General features: G+C 37.3%; 1 protein-coding gene and 1 long non-coding RNA gene across 11 annotated transcripts in view; one reads left to right on the top strand and one right to left on the bottom strand.

Moving 5' to 3' along the window:
* The window catches only part of LOC135200299 (uncharacterized), a 444,923-nt gene that overhangs the window by 309,840 nt on the left and 112,434 nt on the right, over positions 1-22,649 (bottom strand). The window lies entirely within an intron of this gene.
* LOC135200298 (paired box protein Pax-6-like) overlaps positions 1-22,649 on the top strand; it is a 208,736-nt gene that overhangs the window by 90,683 nt on the left and 95,404 nt on the right. For 4 of the 9 annotated variants that reach the window (XM_064228836.1, XM_064228832.1, XM_064228835.1 and 1 more), the window contains exons 1-4: positions 1,216-1,479; positions 6,503-6,657; positions 11,142-11,307; positions 12,280-12,460. In XM_064228836.1, the coding sequence (XP_064084906.1) occupies positions 6,594-6,657; positions 11,142-11,307; positions 12,280-12,460 (411 nt within the window). In that variant the 5' untranslated portion in view covers positions 1,216-1,479; positions 6,503-6,593. Of the gene's footprint in view, positions 1-1,215; positions 1,480-6,502; positions 6,658-11,141; positions 11,308-11,365; positions 11,532-12,279; positions 12,461-22,649 lie in introns of those variants that run through there. The other 5 variants (XM_064228837.1, XM_064228834.1, XM_064228833.1 and 2 more) reach the window with 3 other exon arrangements.

The raw sequence follows: 22,649 nt of genomic DNA, 5'->3' as shown, positions 1-22,649 counted from the left end.
AATTTTTTGTCGATTATTCTATCGTAATATTTCAGTGTCACTCAAATCAGCATTTAATTAATGTACATGAACACAGAACATGGTTGGCAATCCTTTGACATTAATTACTGTAGCATCATCTTAATACTTTAAACATTGTTCAACAAATCTATTCAGTTTTTAACATGCACTTAAATAAACCATTCAAAATGGACAATCAAAAAAATATAGACCGCAACAAAGAGTAAAGAAGTATTACATGTTAATAACGAAAATACAAATTCTCTGATTCACACATTCTTAAGGGTTTAAACAAATTTAACTAACATCGTAGACTATAATGCTTAATATAATGAAACTGGAGTTGGCAAGACCATAGACTTTTCTTACTATAGACTCCCACTGTCTTTTTCTGCTGATGGTGATGGTGTTACATCTTATCGTCTTTATTGTTCTATGAAAACAATAAAATGAATAATGTTAAGGTAGGCTTTTCATAACTTATATATAACGTCATCAGGTCCAAAACATCTTTTACTTCTAATTGAAAATTTTTTTTATATTATCACAATCCAATAATCAGCGAAAAATGAAGACGCGCGTGCTCACACTCTCATAGACACAATTACGGTTATTTGCTCAAATTATTTGTACACAGTGAATGAAATAATACCAGCAAGTTATGAATACATCGACGATTTGAGGACGAACAGTGATGGATCGTTGCACAGAAAGTCAAATAACAAGAAAGAGCCGTTCTGACTGTCATAACTCCATACCGCTCAGCCAAAAGAAAACTTGTACTGCAATACTAGATGCATAGAAATACTATATGGTTTCTAAACTACGCTTGAAATAGTTAAAAGTTCCAAATGAACACTCGAAAATACAATTTGACTCGTAGTAAGAGCAATAAACACTCACAACGCAACAAGACAAGCAAATACATACAGTCCTCAATGTAAATCCCCGTAATTTGACAAGTAAGAAGCAAATGCTAACGGTGAAATGATGAGGTTAAAGCCAAAGAAGAAACAAAGTAGAAGGAGGAGGAGGAGGAGGAGGAGGAGGTATGTGACCAACAACATACTCTCTCAATCAACAGAAGCTATAGAAAATACCAGAGTTCTTTATTGACTTGTTACTTAGGAAACCTGTGAAATGTGCCTGCGCGTGAGTGTGTTCGTTGGTAAAAACAAAAGAAAAAAAATATTGCTGTTTAGTGACAAGAAACTGGTCCGCAGATCACAGTGAACTTCACCCGCGAGAACATAAGCGCTTCGCTTCGCTTGCCCCCCGCTGCCGGTCACCACCACCACCACCACCAGGTTCAGGTCGTCATTTCGTGGTCTGGAGGAGTGACGCCTGACGCTCGGTTTTCTTTCGACATTTCGCCGGCGGAGTCAGGCTACTAGTGGTGAGACTCAATAAGTGAGTCGTCGTAAACGTGTTCTGAGATTCTTTCAGACGTGACACGAGTAAGATTCAAGATTCCCTGTGGTGAGATTTGCGGTTTGATTTGTATTTGATGTGTTTAATACGGAAAACTGTGATGCGAGTTATCTCATTTTGATTGTGTGGGAATAAATACCCTGGTGATGACAGTGATTACGAGTTCAGTGGAGAATTATCGCTTTATTCGAATTTATTGACGCCTTTATGTGGTTCAATTACAATCGAAGATTTATGTGATTCCTAAACTGACGTCACAAATTTGAAATTCAACTGAACAAGGTTTCATAACGAGCAACTTTCAGTGTTTAAATTAATTACTGTACATCGTGACAATGATTTATAACATCTTCGATTCTATATAAATAATATTAAGTGTTTTATCGAGGAATCTACATGTGCATATACAGCAAAAAATTATATATATAATACAATATATGTAAATACATACATACATACTACATACATACATATATATATATATATATATATATATATCTTATATATATTATAACAATAATAATAATAATGATAATGACTCTCTATAAGCGTAAATTGTCTCTTATCTAAAGGGTGCTGAGATATCATTCATATATTTATAGATAATTTTTAGTGAACGAAAAGAGCATTCCTTATTTCATTTTGAGAAAAGCTCCTTGCTTTTCCGTTAAATAAGCAGAAAACTTAAAACACTTAAAAGCACAAACGCATTACATCAATTTGTAACTAAGTAAACAATTGAACACTCACTTCATGTTTCTGACATAAGTGATGTTGAGAATTACTTTCACAAGGAGACTTATTCCAGTTAATTAAAATTCCTAAATAATTTGTATTAAAAAATGTATAAAAATCAACATGCAAAAACCCCATCGTGCATTAAGCACATTGTAGTACCTATATAACAAATCCTATATACAATTTAGTTCACCTTAAACCATAACTTGAATATCAAAAAGTATCTAAAATGATATCTGACGTTATTAAACCATAGAAAAACAGATGAATTAAGCATTAATATTATATTAACAATGCCCTTGGAAAATGAAAGATAAATATCTGATAATTACTTTCAGTACCTTCAAATACACTCTCCTGTGACAACAAAAGATAACTGTTTGATAATTAGTTTCTGTATCTTCAAATACTCTGTCCTAAAAAACATCGTTGGAAAAACATAAAATCAACCCGCTCCACATAATAAAAGATATAACATTATGCAAATTACTCTCCCTCCATCCCGTCTCTTTTAAATGCACATTAAAAGCAAATATTCACAAAACTCCGTGCAATCGCATACGTAAGAAAAATGAGTGCAAGAAGTACACTGGATAGAAAACAACGTGAATATTGTCGAGAACTCTAAGAACATGGAGGCGAAAGCGCATGAAAGCGTTTACGGACAATACTTTATTACCCACGGGGCATGTAAGGGACTAATGAATAGTTTTGCAAATGTCAATGGGTGATGAGTTAAAATAACTCTGATGTAGGTTTATTATGCAGCTTTCGAAGTCGTGGCATTATTTTTATATCTTGAATCGGCGTTAGGCGGTGGTCGAATCGGAAGGCTTCTTTGTACCTCTCTGAAAGTAAAACACAGGTTACGAACATCCGTAGTTGTGACTAGTAGATGCTGTATATAAAAACGATTGCCCACTTGGTAGCAATGATAAGGATGGGTCAATTCCAGGACTCAAAAATGTATCTGAATTCGACAGGTAAATGTATGCAAGAGCGGCAATAAGCTTCTCTCCTTCTCGTGGTCAGGCGGCTAAGTGGCCTCGTTCTCTATACTCTGGATACGGATTCAAATCCACCTGCCGGACATCAGAATTACTTCATGTTCTTGTATTTGGATCCAAGGTTTTGTAGTGACAAGCGTACCCAGTGAAGAATTTATTACAATTGCGTGTGCATCTGATAATATATATATATATATATATATATATATATTATATATATATATATATATATATATGTGTGTGTGTGTGTGTGTGTGTGTGTGTGTGTGTGTGTGTGTGTGTGTGTACTCATGCGCATGATCTTCTCTTATTTTATGGTCTTTCATAAAATTTATAAACCTATACGAATCCATATACTCGTTCAAAAGTAAACTCAATTATCACATTTTTAATGGTTTAATATATAATTTCAAGAAAAACATTTTCCCCCGATGGATCCAGGTAAATTAAGGCGTTAGTTACAACCGATTGAATTGAGTAATAGTCAAATTAAATAGATTATAACAATATTACAAAATTAAGAACTGAAGTTCAAATCGTCCGTACTGTAATTTACAAGCCACCTTGAAATGCATAATGAAAGGGAACTTGTTTTTTCATGGAAAGACTGATACATAAAGTTAAAGTAATGGTGGATAATAACTCAGGCCTGATAAACAAAAGAAAAGGAATGACTGAAGGAGCCTTCCCTAGCTATATATATAAAAAACACTACAAAGAAATGCTCGACTATTTTTTTCCAAATTAACTTCAACCTGTTCATTTTTAAACAAGTAACCGTTGAAAATTTACGTGAATATTCTCGTTTTCTCTTAAACAATTCTAACAACGTTGTCGACGTATTCTTAGACTAATTACTTAAGTCGACCAGCATTGGTGGTACATATACGGTAATCTCTGATACGTTACTTAGCGAGTAAAGGATACCGTAGTCTCAGTTCTTTGCGTTTTCGCTGCAAACGTGTGTTTGGAAAATTTAAATGAAAGGAGCTGATTAAAGAAAAAAAATTACAGATCCACGTGTTCTGTCATCCTTGTCTTTCCAAAGACTTCAACATATTCTACAAATCTGCAGACAATACGAAAATCCAATGAGCTTTTCCATTACTTTTTACTCATAGTGAATGAGTTTCTATAGATTGAAAGAGCTCGCGAAACTTGACAATCGCACGAACTCCAAACAGCAGATCTTCCTGTCGTTTCGTGAACAATACTAATAATGATATATTTTTCTGAGACTACTGAACGTATTTATATCCCGGGAACCTTAGAACCTTTCAGAACACCGCCAGAATGAAATTCTGTCGGCGATCTTATATGACTTATAATCAAACGACCTGACCGTGGGCGAAGATATCTTTTGGGTCACAGAAGTAAGAAAAAGTTAATTGTAACTTGAACAAAATTATATATTTGTGGTGTGACCGGTAGCATCCTCACCTACCACTTTTAGGGGGCCTGAGTTCGGACTCCTAGGCGAGAGCGTGTATAAGCGCTTCGTTAATAAACAAATCAAATGTTAACAACAAAACTTTGAAGAAGAATATCCTTATTATATGTAACGACTCAAGTACTAAATACGAAAGTTGAGCAACACTCGCAAAATACTTTTTTCGAAGCATTGTTGCATCTGTTCTCAAGAATTTATAATCAAATTTCATAGAAGAAACTAAAAGATGAAGAATATGTAAAGCAAGCTAACACAAGTGAATGATAAGGAAAGGAAAGACTATTTCCATTTCATCGCTTGTGAATAGTCACAAGCACACAATCAGTAACTAAACCGATTCATCAAATATTGAAGATTTTCACATACAGAGACATACATGGAAAGTGCTTTGTGCGGGTCGTAAACTCCTTACCTCAAATGAATTATGAAAGACCTTAGAAAAGAATATATATATATATATATATATATATATATATATATATATATATATATATATATATATATATATATATATATATCACTCACGGATAAAAGATTGCGAACATTGGTCTTATAACCATGAACCAGCCTTTGGCAATAAATGAAGCTATCGAGAAAAGCCAGCTGCCGCATAATACTCTTTGGTATGGAAGATGGTACCCCAATTCATTTGTGCATGATGCACAGGCGAGTATTTGACCATACGTAGCGAGAGAGAGAGAGAGAGAGAGAGAGAGAGAGAGAGAGAGAGAGAGAGAGAGAGAGAGAGGATCGGTTCCGTAAGCCTTAACTATGGGCTATTGGTTAACGGTGGTAGTGAAAGTCCTGTTTTCTTTTGGGACAAGTTCTAAATATCTTTGGTAATAAATAATTTTAGTACTATTATAATTATAAGTATACATATATGTACGTATATACAGTACATATAAAATGTGAACGTGCAGTTTCTCAGCATGTATACATGAATTTACATGTACTTACATAACATATTCTCTCTCTCTCTCTCTCTCTCTCTCTCTCTCTCTCTCTCTCTCTCTCTCCACTTGAAAACGACATTTTTCCTGGTTCCCGACGAGAGTAGACAAGCGACTTACTGACGTCTAGCCTAGCTCTACTTAAAGATTTCTTAATGTCCCCTAGAGGTTTTCTTGACGTTCCCTCGTGAATCTCTGTTTACCTAAAGATATTAAAATGTGAAGCGATATGGGTACGAAAGGGACCACCAGAATGCCCAAGTTTTCGGGCAGTCCTCGGAACTCCTTCGCCATATCCGCAACCCTTCACAGAAATGCCCCGGATAATGAGGTCGCCAGGTGCTCAAGTCAATCACAGTAACTGTTTTTCATAGTGTGCCATTTTCGCCTGATGATTCGGTCAGTACGACCATCGTCGAGAACGGCACACAGTTGACTCCGGAGTGTAGACCACTATTAACAAGAAGCATTCACCTTTATGATTTTATAATTTTCATATATATATATATATATATATATATATATATATATATATAATGTGTGTGTATGTAAATATATAATTATATATACGTATTACATACATATATCCACATATATATATATGTATAGTGTATAACTGAATCGCGAAAATATGGAATGTGATTAATATAATATAAAAAAAAGACAACATCCACGAAGGAAAGACACCCGATGGAGTACTGCAAGGTCTTTCGACTTCCTGTCCTTCACTTAGCAGAGTAAAGGACAAGAAGTCAAAAGGCCTCGCAGAACTCCATCGTTTCCCTATCACTTGTGGATGTATATATATATATATATATATATATATATATATATATATATATATATATATATAAATATCTGTCTTTAATATATATATACATATATAAACAAATATCTGTTTTTAAAGATAAGATTTCCTTCAGGTGAAAATTAAACTGGTAAAATTCCTGTAAAAGTGAAATCCAATGAACCCATTTTATGAAATAGTGAAGTAACCCCAAGGAAGACATCCCAATGATATTCAACATGAACCGACCCGAAGCTTCTCCATCTCCACAACAGCATGAGATGCTGGCAGGTAAAGTACAAAGGAACAGTCCATCAAAACTGATATACATACATACATACATACATACATACATACATACATACATACATACATGTGACAAATAATGAAGACCTTTTCGGCGTAGTAGACTTACATAACTTTCATAACTTCACCGTTGCTAGAATTTTATTTACTTTATACGTGATGTGCTAAAACTTTTAAGGACACATCATACATCATTTAGCTAAAAAGGTTATAAAAGTACACAATCACACACACACACACACACACACACAGCGATAACGAAAATCAGAAAAATTGTCATGTAAGATTTAAAATGTCTTTAGCATAACAATGAATTAGTTGTCTTAAGGATTCACAACACTTATCTATGAGAAAAGCAAAAATAATTACAGGTTGAAATGACCGTAGCTAAGTTATCTTTGGGGCATGTTTTGATTGCCATTGCTCCTGGAACTGTGGTCCGTGAAAAAAAAAAAAAAAAATCACACCTGTTTGAGGGGAACCGAGAGAAGCTGGAATCTACCGAAAATCAGTTTCCACGCCACAAAAAACAGCACCAAGATTTTGGTAGCATGAGATCCCCCTCCCCCGTCCGCCCTCCACCCCCAAACATACATCACAAGACTTTGGGAATAAAGAATGGATACAGAATTAAGGGAATTATCACACTGACTCACTCTTCCATTAAGATCAGTAATTCTCCTGAAGCGCTTTTTAATAATATTTTCTGAGAATTTTGAGTTTTCTCTGAATTTCGGATACACATTCATGTTATTATAGTGTGGAGTGAAATGACTTTTTAAAAACTCCTATTCCAAATATTCAAGAATTTTTCAAAATTCCCATCTCCCTGCCATTCCTGAATCAACGACTACTTGACTTCGATTGACTATCCTCGATGCTCAAGTCTCCTATTCTTCCTCATTCCTATGTCCAATATAGTTCTCAAAGAATACTTAACGTCACTATAAAAGGGAGGACTTTTTGGTGTGTGAGAGAGAGAGAGAGAGAGAGATAAAATATATGTATATTAAACATAATCGTGAGAGAGAGAGAGAGAGAGAGAGAGAGAGAGAGAGAGAGAGAGAGAGAGAGAGAGGCGCCCTTATAAGACAATAGCGAAGGCGACAGTGGGTCTGGAAAGGAGTTACCATTATGGGAAGGAACAACATAAGCGAATCGAGTGGAGAAGAAAAGCCATAAGACTCTTATGTATGGAGGTGGGGGATAGGATGTCGGGTGAAAGGAGGAGGAGGAGGAGGAGGAGGAGGAGGAGGAGGAGGAGGAGGAGGCCTGGAAGAAAGATCCTGGGCGCGGTTCATTAATCAAGACGGACGATGATTCGATTGCTACCTATATATACCTACATTTATTTCCTCGGGATAAAACTTGTGCTTGTTCGTTTCCGATAACTCGGAGGAAAACCCGGACTTTTGTTCTCAGTTCCTCGAAGAAAACTCGAATGCTCGTTTCCGGTATCGGGCGAAGGCTCTTCTAGAACGTTGTCGCTGCATCGGTGGAGAAAACTTGAAAATTTATTTGCGATGCCTAAAGAGAAAGCGTGCCCTCGTTTCCAGTGTCTAGGGGAAACTCATACCCTCTTGCCCGGTGGCTGAGAGGAAACTCGCGCTCGTATCCGGTGCCTCTGGTGAAAACTCACACGCTCGTTTTAAGCGCATCGTAAAAACTGTCAATGGTCGTTAGCGACGCCTCGGGAAGAAACTCGTATGATTTACTTCTAATTCGGTTTTCTTTGGAAGTGTCATCTTCGTTGACTCGTTCTGTGCTCGTTAACTAAACGGGGCCAATTGGGATGTAACACATCGTTCCTATTTTCAAGCTTAACATCCCACAGGTTCAATGTTTATGAGACTGTATTTTAACAAATGTGTATATGCACATATATATAAACTATACATATATATATATAATATATATATATATATATATATATATATATATATATATATATATATATATATATATATATATATATATATATATATATATATATATAATACAATAAATTCAACAATCAATTATCAATTAGCCAGAAAGGCTCGAAATTACTCATAATCCTCTAATCCTTAATGATTAGATATCGACTCCACTGAAGAGATTAAAAAAATAAATAAAAGGAAATGGAGACGTTGGACATCTGTCTCAAGGCAGCGACTCAGAGAGAGAGAGAGAGAGAGAGAGAGAGAGAGAGAGAGAGAGAGAAATATTGGAACTCAATGGAGCATGGCTGCCCCATCAGTATCAAGGCGCCTTTGTGGATCCTTATTTGACTGAAATGCGTTTAAATGTAATTCTCTCGGTCGAATGCGTTCCAGCCCACCCATCCACCCGCCCACCCTCGTCCTCCGCCCACGCACCTCCCTGTCGCCCGTTTTCCAGAAGAGAGGAAGGCTTTGTCATGGCCCCCTGGAATCAAAGGAGAGAGAGAGAGAGAGAGAGAGAGAGAGAGAGAGAGAGAGAGAGAAGAGTTAAGGGGAAATGTTCCAGGATATAGACTTCTAGAGAGGATGACGGAAATTTCTCTCTCTCTCTCTCTCTCTCTCTCTCTCTCTCTCTCTCTCACACACACACACACACACGCACACACACAGACACACACCTACACACACACACACACACAGATGAAGGAAACGCAGTTATTTCCAGAGATTGGCAAGGAACGACTGGGGTTCGCTCCTTATGGGCTGATGGGGAAAGTGAGAGGTTTCGTCGGAGGAACTGGCGATTTCGTTTCCATCAAGAACCCCTTTGATATCCTCGATCAAGGCGGGTTAAATATCGATGCTGGTTTCACGACTCTTTCCCCGATTTCAGCAGCAGAAGTGCGCATGCGCTATTCTGTATAACAGTAACAGTCACAACAATACGAACACCATTTTTTTTGTATTAAGAACCAGTGTTAATTAAATTATCCAAAACATAAGTATATGAATGAAGACAAGTATTAACAGCATAATGTCAGTCTCATTACCGATGATGATAATATAATAATTTCAGACAAATTGGCGAAACATTAACCACAAAATTTCCATAAGGAAAAGGAACACTTCCCTGCTGTGTCCATATCCTTCCGTCAATGACACGAATATAATGGGAGATCCTTCCGTGACCTGTGTCCCATGGAAATGGGAATTATAAAAAGAACAGAAAACTTCACTATCAAACATATTTTACTGGTTTACTGCTATTCTTCATGACAAAACAACAACAACAACATCAAGAGGAGCAATAATAATAATAATAATAATAATAATAATAATAATAATAATAATAATAATAATAATAATAATGAAGAAACTAAAGTCAATAAGCTATATTTATTACCAAAAAGCCTGAAACTATAGAAAAGTCCCAACTATCCGCTGGTTTCAGTAACTCAAAATGATTCATGTCAATATATGTACGTATGTATTTCCAAGTAATTTCGTAAGTAGTATCTACGAAGAATCTCTAAATCTCATTAACATACGCTAAAAATTATTACAATACATTCATGAACTTGTTCCAGGTCTCCTAACAATAGACGAAAATTTCCCGCCTCTCTCTCTCTCTCTCTCTCTCTCTCTCTCTCTCTCTCTCTCTCTCTCGCCCAAACTTTTTTCATTTGACGTACTGCCAAAGTTTCCTCACATAAATTCCAACTTCCATACATTTTTGTTTAAATACTATTTCGTTTCCTGGTCACACACATCACTCAGTAGTCTAACGCTTCCTCCCCATAGCCTGCAACCCCGTCTGTATTTACTGCGCATCGAATTTAGGTAGACAAAAGATGTAGCAACTGGACAGACAGACACATAACAACCGCATCCATTGTGTAACTGATAAAACTTCTCCCCTTTACTAACAGATGGCGGTAGTAGTGCATATCGCCCGTAGAGGTAAACTGCATTTTGGGTACTAACCTGACTCTTTCAGTGGTATTATTAATCTTTTTCTTGAGTAGTTTGTAGATTTGAATGTTATGGATCACAGCCATTCTTGTGTAACTTCTGAAACATTTTTCCTTTCTGCTACAGTAATATACTGCATTCCTTCCATCAGGCCCTGTATTCTATTACTAACGATGATATCAGGACTAAAACACACCGAGACTATCACTAACCATGGGCTATCTTATTTAATAACTGCCAATCTAATTCATAATCATCATCTGCAGTCATAACCTCATAAATCTAGCTTGACCATCAACGCGGTGTGTTTTGGGTCTAGCGACCTCAGAGTCGCTGAAGGTTTGTTTTTGTTTGCCTTTTCTCCCGCAGATGGCGACGTCGGGTGACGGAGGCACTATGCATGAAGTGACCTCCTCCTCAAAAGCCTCCTTCAGGATGGAAGCCGCCCAAGTTTAACCTCCCTTTCTTTCCCGGGTGTAGGAGACGAGCGACTGGGCTGTCGTTTGGGTGGTGATGAGTGGGTGGTAAGGAGCGTGTATGGTGGTGGGCGTGGTGTCTGACCTAATATCCTTTCAGGAGGTACGGGCGTGAACCAGATGGGCGGAGTGTACGTCAATGGGCGGCCGCTGCCGGACCACATCCGTCACAAGATCGTCGAGATGGCCCACTCAGGGGTGAGATCGTGCGACATCTCTCGAATCCTTCAAGTGTCCAATGGCTGTGTGTCCAAGATCCTAGCTAGGTGAGTGTCCCTGGGGACTGCTGTGTCCTAACCCCGAGCTCTTTGGTGTCCCTTGCAGGCCACAGCGGTATTAACCAACTTGGGGGCGTCTATGTCAACGGCCGCCCCCTCCCGGACTCCACGCGTCAGAAGATCGTGGAACTGGCCCACTCGGGAGCCAGGCCTTGCGACATCTCACGCATCCTGCAGGTGTCCAATGGCTGCGTCTCCAAGATCCTCGCAAGGTACGAGACCAACTCCCCCTCGATATTGCCAATCACCGGTCCTCCTTCGTTGTTGCCTTCCTCTTCGCTCGAGATGTGCCTGCGACATCATCGTCTTGACCCCCTCCATCTCCTCCTTTTCCCCCCTCCTACTCCACCCCCCGCCCCCTCACGCTCCTCAAGAATAATGCCATATGTGGATTCGGGTCACTTTTGGGTTGGGATGTGGGATGAGGACCCGAAAGGAGACGGTACTTGAAGGAGGGGATGGAAGAAGAAGAGGAGGAGAAGGAGGAGGAGGAGAGGAGGAAGGGGAGGAGGTGGAGGAGGAGGAGGAGGAGGAGAGGAGGAGGAGGAGGAGAAGGAGGAAGGAGGAGGAGGAGGAAGAAGATCTCAGACGTGGTGACTTTGAAATTGCGCTTGGTTCTACCTTCTCGTGAGGGGTAAACTCACGTTGCAAGAACTCTGCGCCGACATTCCTTGATATTTGTTTTCTAATCCTTCCATCTACGTAAGAGTGATAAAATAAAAGCAGAGGTTTGACAAAGCACACTGTCTACAGTACCAAACAGTTATTCGTATGTTGTAATGCTATATGCAGAAATGAACATTGGCATATGATGGATAGCTTTTCTGCATGCTTTGATCAGAACATAGAAAACAATTTGGACATACGTGAACTTATCCATATTTGTGTTCTTACTGGAGAGAGAATCTCCGAAAACCGTGAACGTCACTGACTTATTTTCTCTTTTTCTCGTTCCATCAGGTACTACGAGACAGGTTCCATCAAACCTCGAGCCATCGGTGGCTCCAAGCCCCGAGTAGCCACTCCGCACGTGGTGACGAAGATCGCTGACTACAAAAGGGAGTGTCCGTCGATTTTCGCCTGGGAAATTCGCGACAGATTACTATCGGAAGGCGTCTGCACCAACGACAACATTCCAAGTGTGAGTAGAGCCATAAGAGCATTACCTTAATTTTCCGCCGTTACGCTTTCTTTGAGACCCACAACTAAAAAAGAAAATTATTTGCATTTTAAAGTTTCATAGTTTCCTTCCTACCATGTGACTTCGACATAAAAACTTTATAGTTCCTGTTGTGATATATATATATATATATATATATATATATATATATATATATATATATATATATATATATATATATATATATGCAAAGCATACCAACAATGGCAGTATCTAGCTTTGAAAAAAAAATTTCAGTATTATTACCAAATGTATCAGTCAAGGTCGTGATAAAAATTTTTTACCTTCCTTCATATACATAATACACACACATACATATCAAGCATCACCAAGGAAATTCATAAATCAATATTTCACCTCCAGAACACTGCATTCGTTCAGTTAATCAGAGATATTAGATAACACGTGAAAAGAATATCAGTACGGCTTTTTCGGAGGCATGTTGCAGACTGGTCATGGGTATATTTTTCTAATAACAGTGATAAAAAAAATTTCTAAATGCAAGCAGAATTGATTTTTTCGTTTTGAATGCCCATTCCAAAGCCTACAATATCATATATCGTTTTGAAATTTTCCTCTTCCAAAATGTCCATCAGTAATCGGTAATCTTGCTCAAAATGACCTATTAACATATTTGAAATTCCACCGAAATTTTTCAGTGCAAATCTGAAGAAGAGTTCCTGAAACATAATAACATACGATCAACATTTAAATGAATACTATTCTTATTTCTCTCACATTTACTCGGTGAGATTTAGTAAATGACAAAGCATATTATATGTGTAAATGACGTCTACAAAATACGGGAAAGCAAACCCATACTACTAAAATAATACTAATGAGAGATAATATGAAACTTTATTTTAGTTTAGGGCCATAAGCAAATACAGAACGCATATTCAACGGAGACAAAATACGGTAACATGTGGTTTTGTACCGGTGGAATTTTCCACACCTACAATTATTATGCATCACCACCTACGCAAAATATAAGCATTATTGTTACAGCTAATAAGAATGACTGGAAAATTGTCAGCAGTTAGATATTACTGTTTTTTACCACATAATATTATTTGGAAGCTCAAAGCAACTGTTATGTGAAAAGGCTGAAGTCTACAGGAATCCCCTCCCCCGTCCCCCCCCTCCCCAACCCCTCCCTTTACACGGGTTCTCTCTCTCTCTCTCTCTCTCTCTCTCTCTCTACCGCCATGGATCCCCGGGGAGAACTGTAACAACATATTCCTCAATTCAAGAGTATCAAATTCTTTTTCAGCGGCACCGAACGAAACGGGGGCGAGGGATGGAAAAGCCATCACTGGATACCAATAGACGGTCAGGATGCGGCTACTAAAGACCGCCCCGGGATTCTATTAACGCATTAAATGAAGAAGCGATTGCCAATTGTTAATCCAGAGGCGGGTCAAATTACGGCGCGCGCGCGCAGGTCAGGTTACGCCAGGACCCGAAGGTCGACCCCATACGTAGCACGTGCTGCCCTCCAGGGCTGTAATGTTATAAATTCTCGGTGTTTTCGCTAATAATGACGCGATCGAACGTCTACGCTTCCATATTTTCTTTCAATTAATAATCAAGAAGTGTTCAGGAATAGTGCTACGACATAATGAAAAGGGCGTGACCTGGAAATTTACTCCGGGTCTCACGGGCGATTATGGGGGTCGAATTACACCACGGAGGGAGAGGCACGTGTGCTAAGGGCCGAGCAGGTGGTTTTTCCTTGAGATACCGATGGAAGGCAAATCCGCTTAAAAAAAAGAAAAAAGAGAGAGAGAGAGAGAGAGAGAGAGAAATTAAAGTCAATTAGCGGACATCTTCACATGACTTACTACGCTTCAAAATCAACCCAAAATCAATCTTGAAATAATTAGTCAATTCAAAACCACCCTGCATCCGTCTCAGAGGTACAAACGAAAATGCCTGCATTAAAATGAGATCCGTTTCTCCTAACTACACAATTGCTTTACTTCTATGAAAAAATGGGTTTCTTTTTAAGACATCAAACTGGAGGAAATAAGGCAACTCCTCGTTGACTTGTTCACTCTTGGGATTTTACGAGACCCTTAGAAAGGAAAAAAAAAAAAGGTGGCTGTTAATCAGCCGACAGCAGAAAAAATTCGAAACCACTCAGAAACCTTAAGTTATTTCTGGACACGCCCCCCACCCCACGCCCCCTCCTCCTCCGCCGTACCCCCTCTGTACAGGAGGCACGTGCAGCCGCGTGCCCTGAATAACGCTAAAAACAGCAAGAATCATATAATACACTCTATCATTACGTAATGGTAGACTCTGTGTCTGCCATTACCGGCCTATTGTAAGCTTAATCAATTGTTGGGGGACGGTAACCCAAGACACATGTCCCGCCGGGTCTTAGAGACTACGTGGTGTACTGTTGGCCGTAATGGTGCCGATAAATGGTGCCGATACTCTCCATAAATGGCGCACGTCATCTGTTTCACAAAATTAATAAAAAAAAAAAAGTCAAACATAGCGAATTTCACTGTACAAGTTTTAGCATGCAATGATATCACTACAATGGTAAAAAAAAACTTTCGTTTTCATCCGCTATTAAAAAAAAAACAATATTACGTCTCCCATTCACAATAATAAGAAACCTTGAAAAATACGTACATTCAAACCCACCGAATCAAATTAATGAGACAACAAGTAACAGAATTAGACAGAGAGAGAGAGAGAGAGAGAGAGAGAGAGAGAGAGAACGTACGTAGCTCTCAGAAAGTTCTATATACCCGTTCTATGTGCATGTTCTTGGTCTGTGTTCGCCTGAAAATATTTCTATAGATATAATATTATAATGCACTTATACTGAAAAATGAAGCTGCAATTTCATAAGGGGAAATCTGAATCAATTTCAAAATTATAATTATTACGTCATCCCAAGGGCGTAAAAGGATGCAGCCAACCTCACATAAAGACACTCGCATCTAAGTTCAATATTACTGTTATAAATACTGAATATATATATTATATATATATATATATATATATATATATATATATATATATATATATATATATATATATATATATTTGAATTCTTAACTTTTGCAGCTCATACCGTAGCATATACACAACCGTCCAATAAATGCGTTAATATTTGATACATACACACACACAAACGCACATATATGTATATAGTATTACACATTATATAAAGTAGTATGCATGTGTGATGTTATAACATATATTAATTTGATTGAAGTGCATACTGTCTTTGTCCGTCTCTCAACGATTGTATATATTAAAACTTATCCATTCTCTCTCTCTCTCTCTCTCTCTCTCTCTCTCTTCCAAAGCTCTTCACAGAATCCTTCCACCCGGCTCCAGGCCCCGTCCGTCTTCCTTAGCCTTCCAGTGACCAACCAAACCCCTACCTGCTCTTCTTCCCCCCACCCCCCTTCCCCGCCTACCATCCACTAACCAAACACCACTCCCCCTCCTCCTCCACCACCCAACCACAATACTAAACCCAAGTCGTCGCCTAATGAGCAAGATTGGTGAGGGCGGCGGTATCGTGCCACCGATATAATGAGTGATAATGTCTGCACCATAATACAGAACACCTCGCCCGAAAGGTATATTCGGGGAGGAAATGGAGGGGACACGGAAACGGGATTTTATTGTCTAGCAAAATCGTTTGTGTTTGTCTATATGTATATATACGTATACATACATACATGCATACATACTATACTATATATATATATATATATATATATATATATATATATATATAATTAATTAATCTACTGATCGCATTTTACCAGATCCCTGTGGAAATGTAATAACTAATAGTATCCTCTTAACCTCTCGAATTCTTTACACTTTTTGGATGCGCTTCGTCACCACCAAGCCTATGATCCAAATTCAGGCATGAAAAGAAATTCTGGCCGTCCAAAGCGGGATTCGAACCGACATGAGGAGTATCAGAACGAGGTCGTGTTACCTACCTGACCACGAAAAGGATTATATATATAATATAATATATATATATATACATATATATATATATTATATATATATATAGATATATATATATATATAAAGATGTTGAGTTAGCTGGACAAATAAAAGCACAAACTGATCAGAGAGAGAGAGAGAGAGAGAGACTCTTACCCTTCCATATCATAATCATCTGCAAAGACACGATAGCAGCCTCCTCCAACCTCCTGGTAAACCTCCTAGTACATACATGGCAGAAAAACTGTTTTATAAAAAAAAAAAAATATGAGTCAGCGACATTCTGCCTGGTATAACATGACCTTCTATGCGCTCTGGTCGTCTCAGTTTTTGTCGGCATGTTTACAAAGGCTATTTGCATTTTGTTACCAAAGATTTTATAATAATAATAAGAATATAGTTATTATTATTATTCAAAAATTTTATAATAATAATATGAATATAGTTATTATTATTATTATTATTATTATTATTTACCGGCCTCATTTAGAATACCGTAAGCTTACAGTACAAAAACAATAACAACAACAACAACATCATCAATAAAAATAATAACAATTATTATTATTGATTATTATCTACCGGCCTCATTTAGAATGTCATACGCAACACATTAAAATAATAATAATAATAATAATAATAATAATAATAATAATAATAATAATAATAATAATAATAATAATAATAATAATAGAGAAAGAAAACTGTCAACGAGGAAAACAACTCATCTGCTAATACGGAGTTAAATGCAACGTAAGTTGCGAAAGGGCTTTTGTTGTATATAAAAAAAAGTTTAGTTCTGTATCGGAAAGCCTTACTACAATTTCAACGCGCCAGTTATTTCATAAAGATCGAGACAACTTTCTTCTCAGCCTTCGTGAAACCTTAGGAAAAATAGCCAAGAAGCTAACGTGACGCCACACTGAACAGACATGATTGCATCAAGAATATTTCATTAATCAAAATAATTGAAACATTTCATCCAACATTTGTTATCTTATTTACAGTTCGACATTCCTTTTGGCGACTCGATTATTTTCTATCACCATGTACGAGAGGTGAGTCTTAGAAAAAAATAATAATAATAAATAAAATCAATATAGGATCTGAGCTGGAGGTAGATAACAAAAAATGCGCGAATTATATAAAGCAGAACAACCGAGATAAAGTCTCATTCCAGTTATGGATCAAACCTAAAAAAAAAAAATGATAAAAATCAGATAAGATTCTCAACTACAACTAGACTAAAAACTTATGAGTCATTCGGAAAAGAAAAATAAAATATATAAATGATACTGAAATTAACAAGTAAGTAAGTATAATATGATTTATGAGAGAGAGAGAGAGAGAGAGAGAGAGAGAGAGAGAGAGAGAGGCGGAGTAGGGTATGAGGGCGTGTCACTACGACTACGTCAGTAAACCAACCATGTGTGAACCTGCCCGAGAGGGGTTCTCCTCGCAGGAACGCCCTTCCCCCCTCCCACCCCCCAGAGCTAGTCTACCCTGTGACTCAGCCATCAAGATTCCCCAAATCCTATCCCTTGCCCCCTCCAACCCCGACCGCCCCCCAATCGCCCACCCCTCACTTCAGATCTGATCTTAATTTCTGAAACGGCGATGTGTTTAAAGTCTTGGGAAGAAATGATCTCGGTCAAAATTAGATTGATATCTTGGATGGAATCACAGCGCATACATCAATACAGTTATGATTTAAAATGCACATAATTTGTGGTCCACTATATGAGTATATTATTATTATTATTATTATTATTATTATTATTATTATTATTATTATTATTATTATCAGGGTACGAAGACATGAGCGACAAAATGTGGGCTTACATAACTCTGCTGTAATAATTGTAAGATCGTCTTGTAACAGAGAAATAACAGGTGTACGGCATTTTCAAACATTTCTGATGTTTTCCAAAGAATTACGGTGTTATTATTTTTCTTCATCAATCGCTCTATACAAAGCCACGTTTACTCTTTCTCTTCGACACACGTCGCCGTGAGACCTGATACAATGCGTTTTTATTCAGTATTTTCCTATTAAACACAAAGCTATGAGAGATCCTGTAAATGCGATATTCAGGTTTTCCCTATAATACACTGAGATGTGTCATACTTCATATTACGATGTCTAGTCTTCTTACAACATATTAACCTGCGAGATCCCGTCCAATGTAATTCATTTTCTTTTCCTGTAATAAAATGAAATTCCAAACACCATTTCTCCCAAAAGAGGCTTGCGTCTGAACTTCAACATCAAGAGACGGCCTTCCCTTCAGCGGTACTTAAATAATTAGAGGAATTAGTGAATAAAAAAGTACAGTTGAGGAATTTTCAATAACATTAATGCTGTATTGTGCTGATTTTCCCCCTCGAATGAGACCGAATATAAAATACACACCCATTTCCGCCCAGAAACAAAATAGTTTTATACTACAAATTGAAGGTAGGTAGGAGGCTTAGAGCAGGTCTGGCTAATGGAACTTAGACCCTCCGACTCTGCTGCTTTGGTGGTCTCTTGTGTCAAAGCATCCGAACACTTTCCTCTGCCCCTGGCTTCGGTTTCATGATTAACCAAACGCTTCGTTAACCCTCTTGCTTATTAACGAATACTCTCAAGTCGAGCAACAGTCATTTCATCTTGAAAACGAACGGGGAACATTGATTTCGAAATATATTACAATAGAAAGGATTTATTCGATAAATGCTGTAGTGGTTCATCCTAAGAGGGGACGGACGCTCACGTTTAAGTAAGTTCGCTGCAGCTCCTAAAACATGTCTCTCTCTCTCTCTCTCTCTCTCTCTCTCTCTCTCTCATATGGATCCGGAAATCCGAGAATTGACTTCATATTGCGTGTGCCCATAATGCTACAAATATTGGATAGACTGGCATTCATTGTTAGTCGAAGTAAAATGGCGTCTTCTGCTCCTAATGGGTCACAGAAACTCTACAACACACATTCAACGGCAACGGAATTCAATTATATAAATATATATAATATAATATTATATATATATATATTAGAATGTTTTGTGAATGAGTACATCAACTGGCCAGAAAGCTTTGTTTTAAATCAATGATTCACGTGAAGATTTTGTTTGCTATTTTGAAAATCCTGTTATCAGCATTTTCTTTATCTTCCTATCTCTCTACCTTAAATCATTAAACTGCTTTTGAGGAAAAGGTTAGGAAAATATAGTCCTTGGTTCTGGGTTACATTTCACATGACCATAATTAGTAGTAGTGTGGTGTAATGCATGTTGAAATTGTACACTAAACATGAATTTGCTTTTATTTTTGTATGTATTCAAGTAAAGGGCGGACTCATTTTGAACCATCAAAAGATTGTTTTAATACTCCGAAACAGTTTAGCTTAAAATATTTTTACAAAGAAACGCTTTCTTGATGTGATTATTATTTATAATTAACAGTACCAGTGGAATATATGGATAGACCAACTACTTGAATAGGAAGCCTCCAGAAAATAGAATTTTCATGTATAAACAGGTCAAAACATTAAAAAAAAAGGACGATTTTGAACTGAATAGAGAATACGAATAAAAATTAATATACAGCAGCTAATAATCAATAAAAAATATTGATTAGATCAATAAGCAGAAGGAAAAGTCACCTCAATCCAAGGCGCTTTATTCCATGAACATGCAGGCCACGATCAAGCCCACAGCTGGAGACCACTGGCTGTAGGGTACCTACCACCCGGTTAAAACAGTCAACCGCGACACCTGATAAGACACAGGTGACTAAAATAACGATGCATTCTTTTAAAAAAAACGGAAAAGCTAACTGAGAACAAGCAAAATTCGGAGGTTTCCTACTCCCCAGGAATGTTCGTACTCTAAAAGCCTTACTAGATATGAACCAAGTACAAGAAACATCCATCACAGGTAGCTCCTTACTGGTTTTTGTTTACCCTCATAATAATACTCTGCAGAACATTTATTCTCAACTTTCTCATCTTACAATCTATATCAAACTCTCCCACTAGTTCCTATGGGTTCTCATTATCATTTCGCCCTACCTGCCTTGCTCTTCTCAATCAGATTCCTACTGTACAAATTCCCTAGTTTACTAAGTACCGTTAAGCTTCAAAATAATTCGTCTGGTCACCTACTTTCAACCATTCATGCTGAGTTTTTCCCTCATCGAAACAAACCTCACAAACCCTGGTCAACCACTCGATCTCACAATCACCACTGCAACCCAGTACCTCTCTCTTGCAATCTCGCCAGACGTCTCCAGCCTCTTCATTGCCTTCCTTGCGCCCTCACCCTCAACAGCCGCTTCTACAAGCAAGAAAGGGAAGAAAGTGCGCAAGAACTTAAGCGAAGATACTTAGTTGTTTTACCGAGAAGTACATACAAGGAGAAAGGTCAATGAACGAATGGGCCGCAGAATAAAAGATGCAGATGAAACGATATTGTTTGAAGTGAATGCAGTTAGTCCTGGTCGATGGAGTGAGGGTTTTGAAGATTTGTTGAAGTTTAAAAGACTTTATGTAAGAGTAATGACTATATATACATATACACACACACACATATATATATATAATATATATATATATATATATATATATATATATATATATATATATATATATATTGTGTAAGTGGATATGGACATATCTAGGTTATACGCAAACAGGAGTAATAAACAATATCATCTTGTTTGATTACAAATTCCGCTGTCCACAAAAAAACATGACATTCTCCTGTCTCACAGTCAACAAGCAGGTTTCGGAAGTGGGGTGGGAGCAAGGGCAAGTGTGTGGATGTCATGTATTCTTCTTACTTTTCTATCTATTTTTTTCTTAATCTTATTACCTCTTTTATTATTCTTTCTCGGTCTCTATTTTCACTTTTTGCTTAATATTCCCTCTTTTCGTTCGTGCATTATTTTTTTCGTTTTTTCATTCTCCATTTATTTTCCTCACGGTTATTTTCATTCAGTATGTTTTTTTTATCTTCCCCTACATCTTATCCCCTTTTTCCTGTTCATTTTCTTCCTTTTTTTTTCTTTTTCCCGAACCCATCGTCATCGTACACGCCAGCACCGCCACCGCCACCGCCGCCCATGCGTTGTACACAATGTTCCAAACAAGAGAAACAGCTCTAATCGGATACAACGGCCCACAACAATACCGCTGCCGAGTCTCATTTCCACCGTGAGACTCGCGACAGATGGCGTGGCGGTCGACGACAACAGAGAGAGAGAGAGAGAGAGAGAGAGAGAGAGAGAGAGAGATTGACTCTGAAGATATACGTGGGGTTGTAACAATATTGGTCAGATGCGTTCATAATTACACTTAAAAATACAATTTATCCATCAGTCTCTACATAAACACATATACGTTTAGCTAACAAACAAATACATATACAATGTATATGCGTATATGTCATATATATATATATATATATATATACCTATATATATATATATACATTACAATATTATATATAATATAGATATATAATATATCTATATATATATACTATATATATATAAATAGTAATTTAGTTATATATACATATACATACAAATATATGTATGTAAGTATAAATATATATATATATATATATATATATATATATATATATATAATATATATGCTAACACCTCTGACTTACACACAATAAATGGCGTGGAATAAGTGTTGGAAGGGGAGGGAATATATATCTACGAAGTTTGAAAAAGCCTGCAAGAGAGAGGCGACTGGGTTTAGACGTGCTGCCGATGAGTTTTCACTGTAGGTGTATGAGCGGCTAATGCGTTAATTTTCTGCAAAGTAGCTTTATTTTCGATTAAGCCTTAGCAGTTAAAGCATATAGGGTGACAGTGACCACGGTATATTTTTCTGATCGGGAAATGACGTAAATGATAAATATATATAATATAATATAATACATAATATAAAATCATCGATTACCTGGCTGAAATATCAGTCACTGTCTAGACTATCCTGAGCTGATAAATACCTTGAAAACAAGAGTCAATAAAAGACTGTTACGACGTGTGATAAAGACTTGCCGTATCCATTCTGACTATCATTTCCGCTTCATGCGATTATATACTATTTGTGTTTTCAGCAATGTGTCTCAATATTCATCCGAAAAATAAACATGC

This window comes from Macrobrachium nipponense, chromosome 26 (assembly GCF_015104395.2).
Source record: "Macrobrachium nipponense isolate FS-2020 chromosome 26, ASM1510439v2, whole genome shotgun sequence".
Taxonomy (NCBI): Eukaryota; Metazoa; Arthropoda; class Malacostraca; order Decapoda; family Palaemonidae; genus Macrobrachium; species Macrobrachium nipponense.
Note: the sequence above shows the minus strand (reverse complement) of the source record. Positions and strands in the feature narration are given on the sequence as shown.